The 22,219-nt window shown below is 42.0% G+C and overlaps 1 protein-coding gene across 4 annotated transcripts in view; it reads left to right on the top strand.

The window, feature by feature from the left end:
• Nucleotides 1-22,219, top strand: part of ARID5B (AT-rich interaction domain 5B) — a 122,375-nt gene that overhangs the window by 87,817 nt on the left and 12,339 nt on the right. For all 4 annotated transcript variants that reach the window (XM_075025509.1, XM_075025508.1, XM_075025506.1 and 1 more), the window contains 3 exons: nucleotides 4,963-5,167; nucleotides 7,513-7,565; nucleotides 15,156-15,253. In XM_075025509.1, coding sequence (XP_074881610.1) covers nucleotides 4,963-5,167; nucleotides 7,513-7,565; nucleotides 15,156-15,253 — 356 coding nt within the window. The remainder of the gene's footprint in view (nucleotides 1-4,962; nucleotides 5,168-7,512; nucleotides 7,566-15,155; nucleotides 15,254-22,219) is intronic.

Genomic DNA, 22,219 nt, shown 5'->3' with positions numbered 1-22,219 from the left:
ATTTTTTATGTTAAAATATTACCAGCAAACTGCGGCATAGACCGTGTTGTCAAAGCACCCCAGACTGTAGCACGAGTAGTTCTGCCTCTTCAGCACCTGATATATAGGTATTAGATAATTAAAAACAACAGTAACACTTCATACCAAATTGTTTATCCTCTCTGTTTATATTTGGGTTCACCCTACTAGTCGAATGGGAGGATAGTTCAGATAAGAAGTAATTCCGCCTATTTATCTAGTCATACTGTGCTCATCATTGTGCAGATATTAATAGCATTAATTATCTTGGCCAGCTTAATTTCATTATAAATAATAGACATGCTCATGATATAATGTCCTTGCATGTAGTCACACTGACTTCACTGTGGCTCTCCATATCAATCTGTGTCTCAGGGCTGAGGATATACTTTAGTAAGAGGAGGACAGTGAATCAGAAACCCTCTACAGCGGATTTATTGCACTTTATACAGACCCTGCCTATGGGTTTCTGGGAAAGGAGAGAAAGTGTATTAGGGGAAGGGGGGAATGGAGATCCACCTACTGTCTACTCATTGTTGGGAACAGTTGGGATGTTAAGTCATCATCTTAGGCTCCATGTTGGGCTTCATCAGTTTTCCTTCTCTGTCCGTGCTCCATCTCCGACTAATGCTGACAGTGGGTCCATGGAGAGCAGGGATGAACACTGCTAGTGTAAATGGGACCAATCCACTTGCGTCAGATGCTGAAACGTTTTGGCAGCGATCCTGACTGTATTCCAGTTCCAGCTAAAATCCCTTTTGACCAGAAGTTATGCTGCTTTCACCCTCAGATCACGGCACCCAGCCTCTGACAGCAGCCACATTACTTGGGTGGCAGGGCAACAGCTCTGACAGGCATGCAGTGGCTGTACAGTTTGGGTCAGGAACCGGCAGAGGTGGCATTCTGAAGACTGTGGGTTTGAGCCTGTCAAGACCAACGCAAGCCACATGGTTGTAACGACTTGCTGAATTTCATGTTCTCCGCTGCCAACGACTAGAAAGCTTTGTACCTTCTTACAACTTAGTTCTCATTAGGCACGTTTACCTTAAACCCATCAGCAGATTGTTTTGTAGGCTTTTACTGTTAACCTGACACAGAAGAGCCTTTGGTTGAGTAGGAGCAGCTCAGAGTAAATTCCAGTGTAGGTGGCTTGTTAAAAGTAGAGCGATAGTGGGACAGACAGTGTGGTCCTGGACCTGCAGGTGACGCGAGGGTCTTTCACGTACCACTTCTCACTTTTGATCTCCTTGCTGGTCACTGCATCCATTTTAGTACCTCCAGGGGATGATCCCAGGGGAGATCCCTACCAGGCTGGGAATGTAAAAATCACAAGAATACGAGGCCATCTACTGAGGCAGGATCAGCTCTCCTGGAGAGGCATATATCAAGCTCTTCTCTCAAAACACTCCCAGGACTCTGGAGGCTTTCATACCTCGCATGTCATTAGTGCTGGACCAGCTTTTGGGACTTGCAGGCTCCAGCGTAACCCTCGTCGTACCTGCTTCGTGCTCCCAAAGAGTGTTGCCATTCAAAGTGTGCAGAAGTGCATTGTAAGGGTTTTTAAAACTGGCTGATCTGACCATTTCGAAGAGCTGAAAGGATTAACTTGTTAAACATGGAAATTGTCCCCAAATGAATCTACTCATTACATCTCCTAGTGCAAATGCTGAAGTAAATCTCTCACTTCATTTGTACAGCAAGATCTGGGAAAATAGTTTAAAAGTTGCCAGAATATGCTTTTCCTGTGGCCACAGGTGGCCTGGCATGCTCTCAGACCTGGAGATTTATTCCGAGCGCCTCAGCCATTATCTGAATGAAACTTTGAAACGCAGGTCTGTAGTGGTCTGTGTTGTGTGTGACCTCTGGCAGAAGAAGACAAACACATGGACATACCCATGAGCGTTGACCGGCCATTTGGTCATGGATCGTCTGTCTCTGATGGAAGGTGGTCAGATGTTCCTAGAGCCCATCTCAGTACACCGCCAGCTTATCCACGCTGTGGCGCAGGCAGCAGGGTTACCTGTCAGGGCCTCAGCCCTCAGTTTCATTTTGGAGGTACTGTGTACATTTACTCACACTGAGGCTACAATGAAGGAGCTTTAACTCCTGTGGAAACTGAACTCTCCCTTTGTAACGGAGTCATTCAGGCTTTCTGAGCAGACCAGAAAAGAGAGCAGAGCCAAGCAAAACTCCGCATTCAGGAACTTCCCCCAGATCTTTGCCCTCTAGGAAGATTCAAAACCGTGTTTTGAGAGAGAAGGGCGGTTTGTGGTGCCTGGTGCAAATATGACATCACTCTCACTGACTTTGATACTTTTATGCTGGATTTACACCAATGTTACCCCGAATGGCATTTGGCCCTTTTGGTTCTCATTAATCATTGGTCATGGCATTCATCTGTATCTCCTGTCAGACGGTGGGGAGGTTCCAAAAGTGAGGCTTGTGCCTTGAACGCTGAGCAGATGAAGCATTGCAGCCTTCATCAAAGCTTCGTTGAACCTGATGCTGCTTGGAGTCCGTCCGTTGCATTTTGGCACCTTTGAGTTCACAAGCGCTTTGACCTTGCTTCTCTGTGCACTGGAGAGAAGGAGGTTGTGTGTAACACGGGGTTTGCTCACTCCTGGTGGCTTTTTTAATGGGTTTTTTTGTTTTCTTTTGTCTCCTTGGGAGTAACATCCCTTGCCACTAGTTTGCTTGCATAGCAGTGAGCTTTGATTTCATTTAGCGTTTATGCCCAGGCTGTCTTTGCAAATACAGTTCTGAATTGTCCAGTTTGAAAAAGAAAATCCATTAAAAAGATTGATTGACTGACTTTACATAGCAAGTGGGTGACAAAACCGAGAAATTGTTCCCAGGTCCAGTGAATTTGTTCCAAGTCTCAGCTTGCAACAAATTTGCAGCTCAAGTTAAAAATCTTAAATTTATTGAAATCATGGGTTCATATTGGGAGTGCTAACCCAGTCTTTGGTGTAGCATTGAAAACTATGACAATGTAATCTAAACTTTATAAGGGGAAGCTGTTAAATAATTTTGTGAGGAGCCAAAGTAAAAAAAGTCAAGGGATTACAGCTCTGAACTGAAAAGTGAATGAGGAAATCCAAAGTTCATTTAATAGGAAAAAATCCCATTAGCTCCATTGAGTTTTGGATGAAACCCAGGATCTTTATAGAAGTTTAATCAATAAGCGTATCTATTGCTAAAAGGCAAAGGATGGTGTCTTGTGCCATAGTAAGACAATATCTCTTTGAACAACGCAACCAGAGAATATCGAGCAGTATAGCGGACATACTTCAGCAGCAAGCGATCAAGAAAAATCCTGCAGGAAGTCCATTTCCCAGTCCCTGCTGCATTGCCTGGGAGGAGTGAGCCTGTACCCTGCAGTGTCTAAGTGAGATTTTTCAGCAGCATCAATTACCTTGAAAAATTGCAGCCGCTTCTCCTCTCTGGTTAGGAGCTAGCGTTGCTTTGTCCAACATCTGTGGAAAACTATGGAGGCAGCTAACCTTAAGTCAGTGCTTTCTGCAGAGTTAATACCCTGGAGGAGTATAAAAGAAAAGATTTTGCTTTCCCTGAGCCTGAAACACATGGTAGCTTTACTGAGGTAAAATAAGCATATCATAGTCTTTCCAATGATATATTTGTTGTTTACAAGCACTTACGTAATGCTCTTCGTAGAACTTACTTTCAAAATGTCAACAAGTACCCAGGAAGTACCTGGTTTAGAAGGGAGGAGAGTGAAGGAGAGTCAATAGCTTACTTGACCAAGAGCACCTGCCTTCCTGTTCAGCGAGATACCCTGCTCTTCTCTGCTGTCCTCCTAAAATACCAAATACTGGCTCTTACAGTGTCCCTTCTCCCTCTGGGAGCACAAAGGACATGTCTGGGATGGGGTATGGAGCTGCCAGAAGGCTACTCACAGCACTCATCATCATTGAAGGGACAGTGCAAATCCAAAACACATGTAACCTTCTCCACTACCTTGTATTAAAGGACTTCCAGGATTTCAGTGGAAAGGTATCGATCCCGTCCTGGTCTTGGAGAGCTTTTCAACATCAGTTTGCAAGGTTCTGCTCTTTTGGGTTTTGTATACATAAATTATGGGAATGCTTGAGTTGTAATTTGCTTGATTCAGCAAGAGGATTATCTTCAGGAGGACTGCAGGATTAAGCCGGTCTCACTGGATATTTTTCCCCATGTTTGAATACCGATGAGAGGTAAAGTGGTTCCAATTTGTTGACTTCCTGACTGGCACATGTCTGCCGGGAGGCCAGTGGGAGACCTGGAGCTCTGGGACTCCTGTGCGTTGGGGCTGCCGGTGTCTACCAGGAAAGGCTCTGGGTACCAGCCTCTTCCTTCTGCTAAATACTTAGGGCTGTGCTTAAGTTCAAGCAGATGCTCGGACCCACTTGACTTAAATCTGTGGTGCTCGTGTGTGCTGAGAGTTCTGCCTGGGTAAGGCTTGCCAAGGTTTGCATCTATTTTGGTGGGCCAAAGGAGAGAAAAATGTGTCGTTTCAGAGCCGGCTGCTGAGCGTTCCTGGAAGGCACTGAGCACCCTCAGCTCCCAGGGTTGTCTATGGGAGTTGACAATGCTCAGTGTCAATCCTGGAACGAAGGTTATTATTAGACTTGCTAATGGCAAGTGTATGTGAGAGATGAGAGCTGTCTGTGACATAGCAATGTATAGTCATAAAAATGCAGATCTGGAGAGCATTACCAATGGGTTATAATGATTTAAAGATGTGGCTATTTAAAAATGTTGTGACTAAGATTCAGAACAAGACATTTAGCTCTATAAATAGCTTCCTTTGTTTTCCCCTCAAACACAGTTGCATGGTTTGGCCTTCATTTTTTCAACAATCCATTCTGCTAGGAGAGGGTGTTTATTCCTTAAGTGAAAATTAAAGGTTACCCAGATCTAATGTGACATCTTTTCTTTTCCCAGGTAAAATGTGAGGCTAAGTCAGCTTTGCCCAAACCCAAGAGTAACAACAGCAACTGTAAAAAAGGCTCAAGTGAGGATAAATCAAAGATTGCCGTAGGTGAAGAATGCAGAGCTGATGAGCAGGCTTTCCTTGTGGCTCTTTATAAATATATGAAAGAAAGGAAAACACCAATTGAACGAATACCCTATTTAGGTTTTAAGCAGAGTAAGTATCCTTTTTCTCACTTTCTTGTTGACATTTTAGAATGGTTTGGCTTCTCTGGAGAAAGCATTTGCACACGAAGCTTATTTTAAAACCTTATGGTTGGGGGGACCATGTTTATATCTACACATTTTCCAGTCCAGGCATTTCACTGTCTTATGCCTAGATTTGCATCTCTTCGTTCTGGGGTAGTTGCTGCCGGATATTTATAGGTTTAAATCCTCTGATTATGACTAGAAATAGGCATGTTGAAAACTCTGTAGTTTTCTGTTTTGTAAATCTGCAGCGTCTGTAATGCTTTTCTTCTGAGTTAATAATATGACGTATCTTTATTGTGCCCAGATGTTCTTTATGAAAGGACAAATATTAAAGGAAGACATTTAAAGGTGGTCAAGAAAGGCACAAAAGGGATCGTATTTTTAAAGCCCCCAAATGTGTTTATAGTTAATAAATTACTGACTTTGGAGAATATAAAACCAGACTGTATCTGTTTAATACAGAGTGCAATGTTTAGAATTGCTTTGGCATGTTCAGTTTGTAGTGCCACAATCTGTAAAGCAATTGTAGGTGGAGAAGATACAGTTGTAACTAAATTTTACATAAATATTGCAGTGCAATGTAGATCTTTTAGAGTTTCCAACAAAAGCTGTAAATGGAGGTATTTTTCGTTCTTATCTATAGATTGAATGATACTTTATTTCCTTAAAGGGAAAACTCCATCAATTGAAATATTATTTACTCTAATTTATCTCCCAGATTAAAGCCATGTGTTATTTTGATGAAGAATGTCAAACCTGTATGTTTTACATAACAATTTACATACCTAATAGCAATTGGCACTGATTGCAACAGGCCTCCAGCAGCCATTATAAACTTATATAACTCCGAATGATTACAGTGTTTGTCTGAAAACTGGCTGCTTGAAATGGAAGTAAAATTAATGTACTATGAACAGCTTCATTGCATTATGCATTGATTCAGATTAAATCAGGGCCTAAGCAAAGCTCTTGATAGCTTTGAAACAGTACAAGGTTCAATGAGGCTTTCAGAATGTTTTTGTGTTGAAGACAGGATTTTTTTCCCCCCATTTTATTCTGCACTCTCTCAAGCATGGGGACATGGTGGGCTTGAAAGACAAGCTAAAGTATTATTTCTAAAATTCCTCGCCGGGGGTAGGGCCGTCTGCTAACATTTAGCTGAAATACCCTGAAAGTTGCCTGACATTCATTATAAATTAGGGGCCTGATCCGGCAAATACTTAAATGCCAAGAGTAAGTATGCTGAGAAGAGCAGAAATGTTTGCAGGACAGGGCTCTGTATTTGTCCAGCAAGACTTGTGCAAACATTGCCAGTATAAATAGGTTAGTGGGAAGAAGCAGTACGTACACTACAACCGAGCATACCCCTGTGGAGGAAGAGATCGCATCCTCCGTGGTCCGCAGCATTATTGCTGAGTCTGGCCTGAAGTATTTGTAGAATGTCTATGGGGAATCACTGTTTCTTGGTGGAATAGTGCATACACCTTTCATAGACCTAAGACATCAATTTTTCTTGTAGCAATTAAAATAAAATAAAATAAAATAAAATAAAATAAAATAAAATAAAGTGAGACACCAGCAGCAAGAGTGGCCCCATGGGACAGTGGGCCAGCATGAAAAGCATGTTGAGAGGGGAGGAGTTCTGCAGAAAGTGGCAAGCATCTCCCAACACATCTTTTGAATTGAGTTGCCTCTGTTCCTCCAACCCTACAGCCGTGGGCAAGGCACAACCACCCATACCATAGTTATTGCAGTAACTGTTATTTGTGCTCCCTCTGGGTTCATTCACACAGGACCTGTTAGAACGCAGCTTATTGTTTATTGATTATGGAGGCCATTATCTGAGCTGCAGTAAATATTGGTTATTTTTGTTTAATCAATAGGTTTTCTCTGTGAACCAGTGTGTGGCTCATGCTTGCTTGCTAATGAAATCAGTATTAAACAAATAATTAAAAGCAACATTCTTCCCAATGAGTAAGTTTTATTATCAGAGTCATGGAAACATGCTACAGGTATTATACCGTGCCTCTTATCAGCAAAGTCAAATGAGCCCATTACCTTTGTCTCAGTGTATTTTTCCAGTCCTGTTAAGGCATCTAAGTGTGTTCTCTTATATGTAATTAAAAATATATAGTATTTACTCTTCAGATTATGCGAATACCTCTTTGGAAAATGTTTCACAGGAGCTTTTTCAGGGGCTGCAAGCTTTTTTTCTCTATTTTTCTTTTTTAAAAACTGCTTAATTTACATTTCTTTGAAATATGTTGGTTAATGCAATGCTTATCTAAATACTTATTGTCCCTCTAACAGTTAACCTTTGGACTATGTTTCAAGCTGCTCAAAAACTGGGAGGATATGAAACAGTAAGTGTTTAAGTAACTTAAATGAAATAATTGTGCAATCTAACTTTTCCCTGTTGAAAAAAAAAAAAGTAAAAGCAAACAATCATTTGCTGCATTTTAGGCTAGCTGTACACATTGTGGGTTTATTGGACCATTTTTGGAAACAGTCCCGATTAGTTCCAGGTTTGGCAAAATTGTAAACTTGTCGTAAAAACTACAAGTGGAAAACATATGTAACTCTTCCCTGTCAAGGAAATTAGTTGGGTCTGTAATTTTTTCCCATGTTGAGAAAGGGCTATTATTGTACAACAAGCCAAGATTGCATAAAAGAAATTTCACTTGGCAACATCCCTGACATCTGTTCATGTCTAATATGGGAAATGTATTAAAGGCTTTCAAAAGTAATCAGCATTGTCCATTAAGGAATAGTATGCTGCAGTATCTTCTCTTATTCCAAGTGTAAAAGATCTTTATTAGACAAGGGTCAGTACCACATAAACAGGAAGTTATCAAAGTAATTCAGAAAAGTCTCTGACACTTTTTATCAGCTAACCATGTCTGACAAGAGCAGTTTATTTTTAGCTCACAGGAAAATTTGATGGCCATGGATTTTACAGCATGTATTTTGAACCAATAAAATATTAGAGCAACAAACTTAGATTAAAATCTTGAAATGAGAAGAAAGAGCTGCTTTAATATGGCACATCGAGTTGACATCTGTAATAAAAACCAATTGACATAGGAAGATGTCATCATTGGAAATATTTTCTTTGCACACAATGATCAGATTAAGTTGTTCAGTTCCTGCCGCAGTTGGATGAAAGAAATTATTTTTGCTTTGTTTACAAAGTAATCTGGGACGTATCTGTGCTGTAGAGAAATGACAAGAAGAAATGCACTATCAAGAAACTGAAAGTCATTTGAACCAAAATACAAATCTCACTGTTTTCCTTCCATACAATAAAGCATATTGTTCTGTAAATCAGCAGCCCGGGTTGATTAGCATGGGTGTGGCTGGGATTTTGTGAAACATGAAATCTAACATTCTCGACAAAAATGTATGCTTGATTTGGCTTTTATTGTTTCTCTGTCTTTCATTAATCAGTACAAACCATGCTTACATACAGGGGTGTGCGTAGATGTGCTCATGGGTATATATGAATGAATTGCTACCACAGATAGATCGTTACAGCAATTATGAGCCAACAGTAATTGCTGTGAGTTGTAAAGTGCAATGAAAATGAGGGCTAAAATCTTGAACTTGATCCAGAGCACAAGGGAAGGCCGGGAGGGAGATTGAAAGGAGAGTGGCGTGTTCAGAGTGCTCAGGGAGGCGGGTGATTTTCACAGCAACGTTTCAGATCTGCTTGAAGGGACCGAGTATAGAAGCAGGGATGCCAAAGTGGTGGCTTGCCCGAGAAATTTTAGTGCCAGAACGAGAGGGAGAGGGATGGATTTAGAGATACCGGAGAAGGTGAGCCTCTGTACTTGGGGCAGAACAGGAATAGGATGGTGAGTTTATGAACACAAGGACAGAGGTAGCAGAAATGTGAGGATCAGAGGGGAAGGATCACATATGTGAGAATGTCATCCGAAGTAGCATCAGTCCGCCCTTGTCTGAAAGCTCCTGCCCTTTTCTCAGTGACAGATGTTCTCTGTTTAGGGGCATTTGTCACCTTTGATGAAAATGTACCAGTGGCCCTTATTCTTAACAGAGAAGAAACTAAGCAATTGCTTGCTGGTCAGTAAGTGGCAAGGCAAGCATAGCTCATGCCTTCTGAGATACCTGATAGCCCAGCTTTGGTTTAAGAGTGACTCTGGCTGAAGTGATGGGCCTGATCCTGTTTTTATGATGTGAGTGGTATCTGTGCTCTGTGCAGAAGAGCTGAAGTTGGGAGGACCGCTGTGATGCAATTTAAGTTGTACAGGGAGCATAAAGTTTCCTGACATCATTCTCTCCTGTTAACAGTCTCATCCTCAGTATGGATCTGCCTTTGCTTTGCATTCCCTGAATGTTAAACCAGTAGCTGTTGCAGTACTTTGACCTGTGCACACCCTGGTTTTTATTATTTTATGGCCAGTTGATATTCATTGAGTTTTCCAAACTGCATTTGTCTGTATATATTTTATCATGGAAAGCATTGCTGAGAAGCTTTTGTGTTTGACTCATGTTTCATTTTTCAGCAAGGCAGTGGATGACTGGGGTGACATGGACCTCAGTATCAGTTCCAGAATTTTAGGCACGTCTGCTTAGATGTAGAAATTTTGAGTGAGTGCTGTAATTCAGTAACAACCAGAATCCATGACTCACACACACAGTGGCAATATCTACTGATGATGAGAAGCCATGTGCAGAGGAAAGGCTTTCTCAAACCTACCCTATTAATACACATTTATCTATATGGACCCTTCCATCTGACTTGGACCAGTCATTTGTCCGTTAGAAGGACTTCATCATCTTTACCTTGTTTTAAAGTTTCACAGGTTTCTGGTTTGTGCATTGAGATAGAAATGGGTCTTTTCTCTTGGAAGTGTTGTAAAGAAAGGAATATCTGAAAGTAGATATTTGGCTTCAGCATGTGACAGCCATTTATGCACAAGAAACAAATAAAAAGTTGGTTAAAATCACACATGGGAACTTAGAGTGGTCAGATGGCTAGTATTTTACTAGGAAGTGTAAAAACCTTCCCCGTTAAAGCAGTTGCAAACTTTTCATCCTTGTGTTTGGCAGAACAATGATAGTCAGCCCATTTTAAATTTCATCCCCTGCCCTGTCTACCTTGTCCATGTATAGATGCTTCAATGAGGTTTTAAAAACGTCTTTGAGAAACAAGCAGAGATTATGTGCGGTGTTTTCCAGCTTCTGCCCAAATTCACAGAAACAGTGCAAGACCTCTTGAGTCCAGTCCTGTTGGTTAAGGATCTAAAAGTGAATGAAAACAGCCAGGGATGGATATGAGATGCAAGGAACAAATTTCTTAGCCATCTGTCTGACTTTCCTTTATTGTCATGCGTCAGGGACTGGAATGGATCCAGTGAGGCTTGACAGAGAGTATTACCTATACATACAGGCTATACATTCAGGCTATCTTGTAGTGAGAAGTCATGATTGTGTGTCATATATAAGGGCTCTCCAGTTAGAGTACTCGTGAGGGTCATTTCTCATCTGTTCATTATCTGATTACTAGTTCTTAGTTAGTTGTCATCTATAACTGTGTAATGCCACACTCCCGTGTACTTCTTATTGGACATAACACAGGCTTAATAAAAATAGCAACCTGTACAAATTGGCTTAAGTCCTTAACAGATGAAGCTGTCTCTTTGGAATGGGTGGGATTATGTTTCTCTTAAACAAAGATACATGAAATGATCATCTTTGTTACAAATAATAGGAGAGTGCATTGGAAAGCACTCTCAATAGCAGACCTTCACAGTATGAATGATTTTAAATGTCCCCAAATCCCTGGATGAAATACAAAACAATGTCACGTTCTAGGGGGCTCAGCTGTAGTGGCATTTAACAGCCTTTGCCTGGAATTTTCTCAGTCACCCTAAGTCAAATGAATAAAAGGGTACTTTTATACACTGCAGATGTTCATAGATGGGAAACTTCCTGGACTTACCTAAGGAATTGTCCTTGGCAAGTCATGAAGTGGCATTTTTCCTTTTAAGCCAACACAAAAGGAGTGCCTTGGCGTGTTTGCAGAAGGCTGTGGTGCTGAATGGACTCTACCTGGAGATGTCTTAGAAAGATAAAGGATAAAAAGAAAATTAGGTGGAGCTTAACCTTTGGTGTGTAGCAGCTTAAATTTTGCCGAAGGTCGGTGGGATCCCATTTAGCTGCTGCCTCCTGGAAGCAACAGTAAAGTGCTTTAGTTTTTAAAAATTAATGATTGACATGTACAGCAGTCCTGCGTCCGGGCAGGCCCAAAGAAACTGATGTATCAGTGGAATGCAAAGCTACCTGGGTTTGTTTCATACAGAGCTAATACCCAGAGCTCAGTTTTGAAGAGCATTGTGAATATCACATACCATGACCAGAAAATCCCCCATTGGATTTGCAGCAGGAAATAAGCAAGAACCCTTTTCATGGGATTGCAGTACAGAAAACCTTAAGATTTTTCAAAGCAGAAGACATCATTAAAAGCATGTATATAAACAGTCCTCTACTTTAATAGATAAGATCATTACTTTTATTTGGTTGTTCTTGAGTACCAGTCACTGCCTAATACTGTGCTTATAGGAACAAGATCAGATATGCTCTTGGCTCCCTGGGCAGACCAGTCTCTTGATTAACTCCAAATTCTACTGATTGGAAAAGATGTCACAGAGGTTTTCAAAGCTCCTGGCTTCCAATGGGCCTAGCTCTATGATTGTGAAGCTGTAGGTTTAAGCCAGTTGTGGGAGGGGTCTGCAAACGAGAAGACTACTTTAAAGCCAGCGTTGGAATGGGAAGCTGTCAGAAATGAGACTGGCCTGTCCAATTGCCTTGATTAATGGGTGAGCCTGGAGCATCCTGACTTTTAGAAATGTGGCAGGCACTGGGAGGGATGTATATACTGGTAGGAGTAGGGGAAGAAAAATTGGAGAACTAAAGCAGCAAAGTTTCTTTGCTCAGGACATTTGTTAAAGCTTTTGCAGGGTCTTAGTTGTCTTATGTCACTATAGCTCCATGCCCTTAAAAAAAACCAACACTTGCTCCTGAGTGTTTATGGGAAATTCCCTGCCCAGGCAGCTAAAATATTTTACCATTTTCATACCTTTTGTTATCTGCCTTTCTGTTCCTCACATGCCCCGGTCATGAACATGTTACTAACCGGGAGCACATATGAGCCCTTTCAAAGTTAAAACCGCTGTGTAAAAGCAGCCAAGGCAGGCATTTTTGGTAGGAACAGCAACCATAAGCAAAGCATTGCCAAGCACTGCCCTTTCCTGGCTCCTCAGGAAGTTCCTAGTCACTGAGGTGGCTGGGAGGGACTTGCATGAGAAAAGAAAGCAGATCTCGATTTGGATGTGGCCAGCGTGAGCATCCTGCTAGTGCTGCCCTGCGTGACAACTGTGAAGTCTCCACAGTGCAGCATTTTGTTCAGATTGTTTAAGAATGTAATTTATCAGTTACTTTAGTCCTTTGAAGTTTATTAAGCATAAAACCTAAACTTTCCAGAGCAGGGGAAAACTCAACCCCAGGCTTTGCTAGAATAACAATCGTTTCAGGGAACGTAAAATTTAAACTTAGCTCTGTATGTGGGAGGGCACAGCTCTGCTAATTGCTAAGGAGTTCTGGTCCATTGCAGAGGCAGAATTGGATAAAGCTGGGCAAATGTATGTGTAAATGCTGTTAGTCTAAGCAGCATAGAGGAAAGAGACACCAAAAATGATCCAGGGATTTCAAAGGGATTCACTTTTCCCCTTAAAGTTGGTTGTGTTTACTGATGTTCCAGCTTGAGTATCGACTCTTGAGTCAGCTCATAGTTAATGAGACTTGGGCTCCAAGGTTAACATTTTCCTTTTGAAAATGGAGACCATGCTTCTTAGTCACATCGGGATGTCTAAAAAGGGGAATTGCAGTAGTCCTCTTGCTGACTAATCCTTTGCTTTTGTTTATAGCTTCTGCACAGCATCACTGTACTTAGCCAAAGCATCAGGTCCTGGCCCACAGCCTGGCAAGCCAGCCAGGTTATGCTTGCCAGAGGGCCAGAGCACAGACCCCAGATTGGCTTTGTGCATCTTCGTTCCCCTAGTCAGTGAGGCTGCCAGAGATTAGATTTACTATAAAGCCACTTACAGCAGTCCTCAGGGGATCTGTGATTTTGGGGAGCTACCAGAAGGCAAGGGCTGTCTGGCCATGCCTCTGTCCTTTGCCTGTCCCGAGGACCAGTGGAATAGGTGTGGGAGGCAGGACCAGCGGTAGCTTCCCATCCAGGCATTCCTCCACAGCAGGGTACATGGTCCAATTCTTTTTTGACCTTTCAGGTTGCAGAAGGAGCATCTGTTCATATTCTCAGGAGGTGATGTTCTTTATGGCTCATTAGGACTCCAGTTCTTCAAGCCCTTTAGTAATAATAATGGTTAGAAGTGTGAGTAGCCTGGGGAAGAGACAACATAAGAACTTAAACAAAATAGACTTAAAAAGAACCTTATCCTCAGATGAGTGTTTGATTTGTGTTTAAATAATCCGTTTGTGCAGAATTTATCCTTGAATTGCAGTTTCTCTCTTGTGCCGGTGGTCCTTGGGTTGGTTACAGAAGACAGAAGATAAAATTACTGAATGCAGTTAGTCCATTTTGCTTTAAATAAGGTTTACAATAAAATACTCCTTTTTTTTTCAAGTATCTATAGGTGCAAACTATGTACAGGTGCTAATAGTGAGTTGGAGATAGTGGCATTTTCTAAGGAGAACGGTACAAACAATACACTTGAAGAAATTGTAACATTATCAGATGATAAGTCTCCAGCCATGCTTTTAGCTTTGGAGAATAATTTCTTTCTTTGGAGAATAAATTTCCTTTTATATTGAGCAAAAAAGAAACACCTCTTACCCTGTAATATTTAATGACGGTAGCTATCTCCTCTTGTTTAGATTAAAATTACAGGCCTCAGATTGCAAGTTGTAATATTTGTTTTCTTCTGATTGCTGCCTTTAGCTCCTCAGTAAACACCATTGACTGCTCTGTGGGTAACTCCGAAGAAGCCTCTGGGGCTGAATATATTAAAATCCACAGCATTCCACAGAAAATGACAAAATTCTCCCCAAATTGCCCCACAATTTTCCACTGGCCTTCTTTATGAGCTGCAGGCAGAAGAGGGTGATCTGTTGTGCTTGTCCTATTCCTGTTTTTCTTCCTGTTTTAAATATAGCGGAATATATAAAATAATGAAGTGGTATTCAGAAACAATTCTTTTGCCAGGTCTTCCATCTGTTATTCTGTATAATCCTAATTTCTGTACAAAAAAAACAGAACCATGGTATGCAACTCAATATGTTACAAGATGTTTATTTTCATCAGCGTGGTCCAATAAAGCACATAGCTCAAATATTAACATTGGAGTATGTTAAGATTTCATTACTATTTGATCTATATATTTTACTGACATAAATGGATAAAAATAAACAGCTTGTAACATATAGAGTTACGGACTATGCTTTTGTGGATTTACAGAATTCTGTGGCGGATTTGGGTTTTGCAGCAGATTTATTTTCTCTAATTCAGTTAAAATAACTATGTAATCATTATTTGTGCTGAGTATGGTTTGAGCTTCATTTTCATAATTTACTGTGGGATTTGTCTGCATAACTTCTGATGGTTAATGACCCTATATTGATTGAGATTCTCTTCTGTGAGGCCGTGTTGCTTGTGACTTGATAATGAATCAGTCAGATCGCTCCATTTTAGAGAGAAAGAAAATAGACATAGTGTTAACTTACAAACAAAAAAAAAAAAACAAAAGACACCCAAAGCTCTGTGCACTCTATATATTCTGTAGGGGTTTTTATACTGCTTGTAGTATATGCTGTTCTGAAAGTGTCACACATGCATTTGTTGTTGTGAACTCAAATGCTGTAGAATCTGTAAAGATGCAAGATTAAATTTTCCATTGCCATTTTTACAGATAACAGCCCGTCGACAATGGAAACATATTTATGATGAATTAGGTGGTAACCCTGGAAGCACAAGTGCTGCTACATGTACTCGCAGACATTATGAAAGGTAAGATAACAAATCTGAAATGCTTGTTTAATAATGAAAAAATTAATTTGGAGAGCCTTCAAAGTGTTTTATAAAGAATTAGAGAAAGAGAGAGAGAGAGAGAGGCTTCTTAAAGATATAGTAAATATTCCCCCAACGGTTTAGTCAGATAATCCATTGTAATTTAAACCAGAGTGTATGTCTCCAGTGACTAAATAAATAAAACAAGCATCTTATTTCTCTTTGGGTACATATCTTAATTTTTACAACAGCTTTCCAGTTAAAGAAGCTGAAAAACTGAGCAAAACATACTCAAGGAAAAATAAGAAATGACAGCTAATTGATGCAAACACTTGTCTTCTGTCGTTTTTTAGGAATACCAATTAAGCAAATTGTGGTTGTGATCAAAATAATGGGGTGGCCCACAATGCAGGGTGCTGTTAATGTTGTAGGTCATGCAGAGCATTGCATTCCTCTTCTTCATTGCATTCCTTCCCTCCTCCCTGCCTGCAAGCTGCTGCCAAACACTCTTTCTCTGCAGCCATTGTTGCTGGTCAGAACTGTTGATTTCTTATTCTTCCCATGTAGATAATAACTTCCAGGGCTTGTGAAGCCAGCACACATTGAATAAAATGCTGGAGCTGGAATGTTGTTTTGGTTTGGTATGGGTTTTAGCAACAACTGTCTTTTTTTTTTTTTCTTTTTTTTTTTTTTGTCTTTTTTCTTTCCTTAGACAATCAAATGTTAATAAAAGCTCTGCAGTTTCAGGCTCAAATAAGGAAAGTCCAGTCTCTTATTCCTGGGCATAAACAAGTTCCTTTGCTGGGGTCAGGAAGAGATTGTGCTTGCCTGTGCGCAAGGCAGCACAGCAGAGCTGTGCTCAGTGGGCAGTTTTTCACCTTCTTTTAGTGCCTTACGTGTTGGCCACTCCAAGGGAGAGGCTGCCCTCCTCATGGAGCGGGAGGTCAATCACCCTCATTTACAGGAGATATCTCCAATGTAAGGACTTGGGTGCACAAAGAAGTTGCATGTAACGCCACTGTAAATGTTACAGTTAGAAGCTTTCTGGAGATTGAGCCAAGCGGCAGAGCAAATGGAGTGAGCTGCTGTGCATGTCAGGTGGGGCTTTTCCCTGTGTCCTGGTTTCAGCTGGGGTAGAGTTGATTGTCTTCCTAGTAGCTGGTACAGTGCTGTGTTTTGAGTCCAGTATGCGAAGGATGTTGATAACACTGATGTTTTCAGTTGTTGCTAAGTAGTGTTTAGTCTCAAGTCAAGGATTTTTCAGCTTCTCATGCCCAGCCAGCGAGAAAGCTGGAGGGGCACAAGAAGTTGGCACAGGACACAGCCAGGGCAGCTGACCCAAACTGGCCAAAGGGATATTCCATACCATGGGACGTCACATCTAGTGTATAAACTGGGGGGAGTGGGGGCAGGGGGAATCGCTGCTCAGGGACTAACTGGGTGTCAGTCAGCGGGTGGTGAGCAATTGCACTGCGCATCATTTGTACATTCCAATCCTTTTATTATTACTGTTGTCATTTTATTAGTGTTATCCTTATCATTATTAGCTCCTTATTTTCTCTTCTTTTAAACCGTTCTTATCTCAACCCATGAGTTTTACTTCTTTTCCTGATTTTCTCCCCCATCACACTGGCAGGAGCGGGGGGGTGAGCGAGCAGCTGCGTGGTGCTTAGTTGCTCCTGGGGTTAAACTATGACACCCTGCCTTTGCATTGCGGACAAATGTTATAGATTGTTTTAATAGACTCATCAGATTGTGGGTATTCAGCTCTTCCCCTCCATCATTACAGCCCCGAGAGTCTCAGGGCTTCCTCTTGCACCCAAGCCAGCTGATGGGTTTCACACTGGCAGTCTGGATCTTCCCTTGCCAGATGGGCTTTGTAGGATGTTGTTTATTTGACAGAGGAGACCCTGGCACATGTAAGAGTTAGGTCTCTGTGGGTTTAGGTCACGCAGGGAGCAAGCATTGCTGGGCTCTGTGTTGAAATCCTAGAGTCACCAAGAGAGCGCATCTCTTGTAGTTGTGGAAAAATAAATGAGCCATTCACAAATACTCCATGAACCCCTGTCTCTCTCTTCTGCTTTCATGCTAGTGGTTTTTTTTTTAACATGCAAAACCCTTGAATTGCACTCCTGTTAAATGCATGGAGACTCGTCCGTGTGACTTTACTCAGCAGTTACTCAGGGGTGTGCTACAAAGTGCCACAAAGCCCATTGTGCTCACTAGAAAACCTGAACAGACTCATGATGCCTTTAAGATTGAAAAGCCTTTCCAGGCTACCCAAAAGCAGTTCTGCTTGCCTTGAGCCAGTCTGAGGAAAGACTCTTTTAGTTTATGCTTAGATTGGTCTTAGTGCACCGAAGAGCTCAAATCTGAGTTCTTGGATGCCAGTCTGTTGTGTAGTTCTGGGTTAGGTCTGCTATGAGGCAGCATGTATTTTCCAGGTCTCTAGCAGGCTGTCAAAAGACGGCATTTGGAGAAGAAGTCTTTTAGGATTTTTAGGTTAGCCCTGAGGTTGCCTAAAATACGCTTTACCCAATCTGGTCTGAAAAAACAAAACACGTACACAAAAAACCTCAGTGACTGGTTCAATCTCTAGATTTCTAGTGTTAGACACTTTTTTTTCTACCACAGGAAAGCTGTATTAAGCCTCAGACTTGGAAAAAAGTAAATGAAATTGTCATGGTTTGTTTCAGCTGGTAATTCTAACTACAGCACCTGTAAATGTAATACTCATTTATAGCCAAAGTGCTCAGATGACATTTAATCTAAAACTAGAACTGCAGTGCAGGAATACATGTTCGTGATTCAGGACACACATACATTTTCTAACTTGAAGGTGAGCTGTAAAGCTAAACTGGAAATTGAATTTAGCCGGGAAGTAAATGCTGAATAAACCTCATGATTTTTCCTTTCTGAATCCCACTGGCCTTTCCTTGCTTACCAGAGGCAGAACAGGCAGTTCCCTGGCTTCACTGATCCTGCTGCTGTTTGCCTTAGCCTTGCCATTCATCTCTACAACTAGATCTCAAGGGCATCCATGTTGTGTTAACTAGCTTTCTTCCAAGATGACAGAGAAGCTACTAGCTGTTTACACTGGCTTTAACATATCGAGGCTGCTTAGGTGGCAGTGACCTTTCAGTGACATCATTAGGATGCTGAGGAGTGGAATGGCACATGTCCCGTTCAGGTACTGCATCCCACCTTCCTGCCCTTGCCAAGTTCCCCTCTGCAAGGTGGAGTTTCACACACAACTTCAAAGGGAGGGGAAGAAAAAAAAAGACATGGAGAAGGCAGAATTGCCTCTCTGTCTAGCAGATCCCATGAAGAAATGTTGCTTTTCTCAAAAGGTGCTTATAACCTTTAAAAAGCCAGCATGTTGCTGCAGACCCATGGTACCAAGGATGGCAAAAGCTGAAACAAAGCCAGATTTGAAGGCTGTGGGGAATGCTTTGCTCCCCTCTCCACACCACCCTCTTTGGATGAGGGTTTGTCATGGTTGCTGCTGCAGTGCTATAAGTAGGCAGAGTGCTTCAGTCGGTGCGGTGTTTGCTTTGTTTCCCTGGTAAAAGGGAAAGAAAGATTTTGTGTGCATTATCAACTGATTCATTTTTCATGTAGTATGGTCTGTGTTTCCAGTAACTGGTTTCATTTTAAAACAAGGCGAGGCTGCCAGTGTTTCAGTAAGTGTTATTTGTATATTAGTTAGACAACTTTTGTTTTATTAATGAGTATAATAATGAAAGTGCAGGTTGCTGAGTAGAAGCAATGGGTGTTTTTATTTAAAGCATAGCAGGCATCGTATAATGCCAATGAATGCGTTATTGTCACTGTAGGCATGGCTGGTCTGAACCTGCCTCTGATTGGGTTATTCCAAATAGGCCCAAGCAGTTCATAAAAATGTCTTTGTCAGCCTAGTTTTCCTTCCAAACCTATTCATCTCTGTCAGTTTTTAATATTAGTACCAGGCTCTTGGCTATAGTCCATTAGTACTGTACTTAATTGCTCATGTTACAGATGATTACCAATATAAAAAGCATTAGTGTTTTCCCATCGTGGGGCTGTTGCTCTGTGCACGACTCGGACTGTACAGAGCTTATGAGTTGTTGTTGTTTTGGTCATTACTTTCTTCATTTGTGCTCCTTTAATGCACTTACCTTGCATGGTCACAGAAACCTAGAGGCATGTGTGGTTGGTATTCGCTGATTCAGCCTGAACCTTTCCTGTGAAACTCTTGCAGCCCTTGTCAGTACCCTACATCTCTCTCTCTTATCAAGAAACCCTCAGAAACGGCTACTTTTCTGCGAAACACTCTTCTCCATGCTGCGTTCCCCTAATAATGCAGATGTGGTTTTCACATGCTGGGTTTGAGGTTTCTTTCGCTTTTACACAGAACACATCATCGGCAGCTTTAATTTTCCAGCGTGAACGATAGGCTGTGTTTCTGCAGTGCTGATGACGTTTTTGTTAGGGATTTTTCATAAATATTACACCACCACTACCCCCAAAAAAAAAACCCCAAACCAAAAAACCCAACCTGCTATTTTGCAAGGTATGTAAAGTTCACAATAAAACGCATTTAACAAAACAAAAATATGAGCAATTGCCTGTTGGGGCATTTTTCTGCCTCCAAGTCTGGCTGTGATTCATCTTGGTTTCCTCCAAAGCAAGCTTTGTGCACGAGCTATGCACAAACACGCACGGGCCGGGGAATTGTGGTGTGCAACAGCACGCAGTAACACTCCTCAGCTGCGTTGGTGGACAGACATGTTGGTGTTCAAAGGTGTCGTGGCAGGCAGCTGGACGGTCCCATACTGCAGTGGCCCTCCTGGCCTCTTCGGGTGCTGCAGGGAGCCTGGTTTCCTTGGGGTCTTCAGCAGGGATGGACCCAGAGCATCCCACAGGCCACGTCCTGCTCTTCAGCAGTGTGTCTCACATCCTGGCCCTTGCGCATCTCTAGCACCTTGAAAACCAGACTGTCCAGGTCAAACCCAGCTGGAGAGGGGTTTATTGGGCTTCATGCTCTCATCAAATTTGGGCGGCTGAGTGGGAGAGTGTTCTGCAGAGCCACGACCACCCGGGACTTGATGAGGAGCAGAGAGGTGAGATGGCTCCCCAGAGTGGGTTGTGGATCTTCACAATCTGGCAGGGTGACTGTGCCCGCACTTCGGACACAGACCTGCAGACGGTTTTGTTGTGGCTGTGAGTGTGGCCCCTGGGCACTTACGGAGCACCCTGCACATCTGTCCCTTACCAGGGGACTGAACCCCAGGAAACAGAGTGTCTTGTACAGTTCAGAGCCCATTCTGCCATTTTTCTGTCTAAATCACTGACATAAATATTATATATTATCAGAAACACAACGCGGGTCAAAGTAAGTCCCTTACATGGTTTCCCTTTAACAGCCGTAAAGTCTCTCTACCCTAAGGATATTGTGCAGTAATTCAATATGCAAGAAAGCCCCGCATTCCATGCAAATGCTGTTTGGTTTTGTTAAAGCATTTGGATAACTTTGGTAGTGTGTAAGCATTTCAGTGGAGTTTTGTAGGAAATAGCAGCCAATCTTTTAGAGGGAACAAAAAATAGGAGGCTGGTATAGCATCTACATGAAAATGCTTACGGTTATCTTTTAATACACATTGTAATTAATGGAAGGTTTTGATTTACACTGTTAAGTGTGAAAACATCCTCAGGCAAAAATTAATCAAATGTTATGTCATGCTATAAACTACAGCTAGCTCTTTGTTTGACCCAAAAATCTTGCCAAGCAGCAGTTTTTTCTTGTTGTACTAACTTGGTTGTTTTATTTTTGTCTTCACCCCACTTTCCTGCCCCCCTCCCACTTCAGCTAGTACCAGACTCCCAGAAAACTTCGCAAGTTGCAAATTGTCTCAATAGTTTTCCATCAAACACGAATTTAAGCCTGAAGATAGATGAGGTGTCTCACTTCTCTCTTTCTTTTCCTGGGTTTTTGGTTTGGTTTTTTTTCTTTTTGATAAATAACAAGAGGTTTCTACTTATGATTTTCTGCCCTCAGGGCTTTATCATTAAGATTAAATAACTGTACTCTCAAGCATACCACTGAACAAACATCTTTTCAATTATGTGAGTAACAGATGCTTTAACAAAGGAACTATTGAAAATTCAGAAAGCTTCCCCCCCTCCCCAAAATTTAAAAAGTATCAGATGACAGAGGAATGTAATTGTTTACCATTAAAACAGATCCTTAGCTGTCCATTCAAAACATCTGAGAACACACAGCTTTTTCAGAATTTCTGGGGTTTCAGCCTCGGAGACTTACTGGCCAGCATTAGAGTCAGCAGGAGTCCCTGGGTGCAAGAGTGCTGGACAGTTGATCACTGCCTTCCAGTGCGTGGAAACAGATGATCTCTCTCCTTGCAGGGAATTGTTTTCCCAGCCACATCCTTCTTTCCACCCAGGAGTTTTCCCAGCAGAATTGGGGGATGCCATGTGCTACCCAGTGCTCCTGGGTGGGTTGTCACCAGGGATGGCGAGTAAGATCTTTCCCTCCAGATTCTCCAGGTCTGCTGGGAATCTCCACTTTGTACTTTACTGCAGGACTTTACTAACACGGCAGGGCTTGCCCCTAGTTTGTTCAACTTTGTGCAATGGAGATGGGGCTGAAATCTCCTGGGGAGGGTCAGCAGGATTTTGGAGTCCCTCCAGGAGACCTGCACCCCACAGGCAGTGCAAAATGGCATCTGTAAGCTTGTCCTGAGCATAGGGACCAAGCATTGCCGGGTCTATATGGACCTATGGAATAAAATGCATGTCTGTCTTTAGATGCAGAAATGGTGACTGTGGCCAAAACAGAGGCTTGTAGCAGTTTTGGTAGAGTGACCTGGGGAAGCTGCTCTGTCCCCATCACCCTTCCTTTGAATCTTTCCCAATCTGTACCAAAGGCAAAAGAGTGGGGTTGTTCATCTCCCCCTGCTGAGCCATAGG

This window comes from Buteo buteo, chromosome 4 (assembly GCF_964188355.1).
Source record: "Buteo buteo chromosome 4, bButBut1.hap1.1, whole genome shotgun sequence".
Taxonomy (NCBI): domain Eukaryota; kingdom Metazoa; phylum Chordata; class Aves; order Accipitriformes; family Accipitridae; genus Buteo; species Buteo buteo.
Note: the sequence above shows the minus strand (reverse complement) of the source record. Positions and strands in the feature narration are given on the sequence as shown.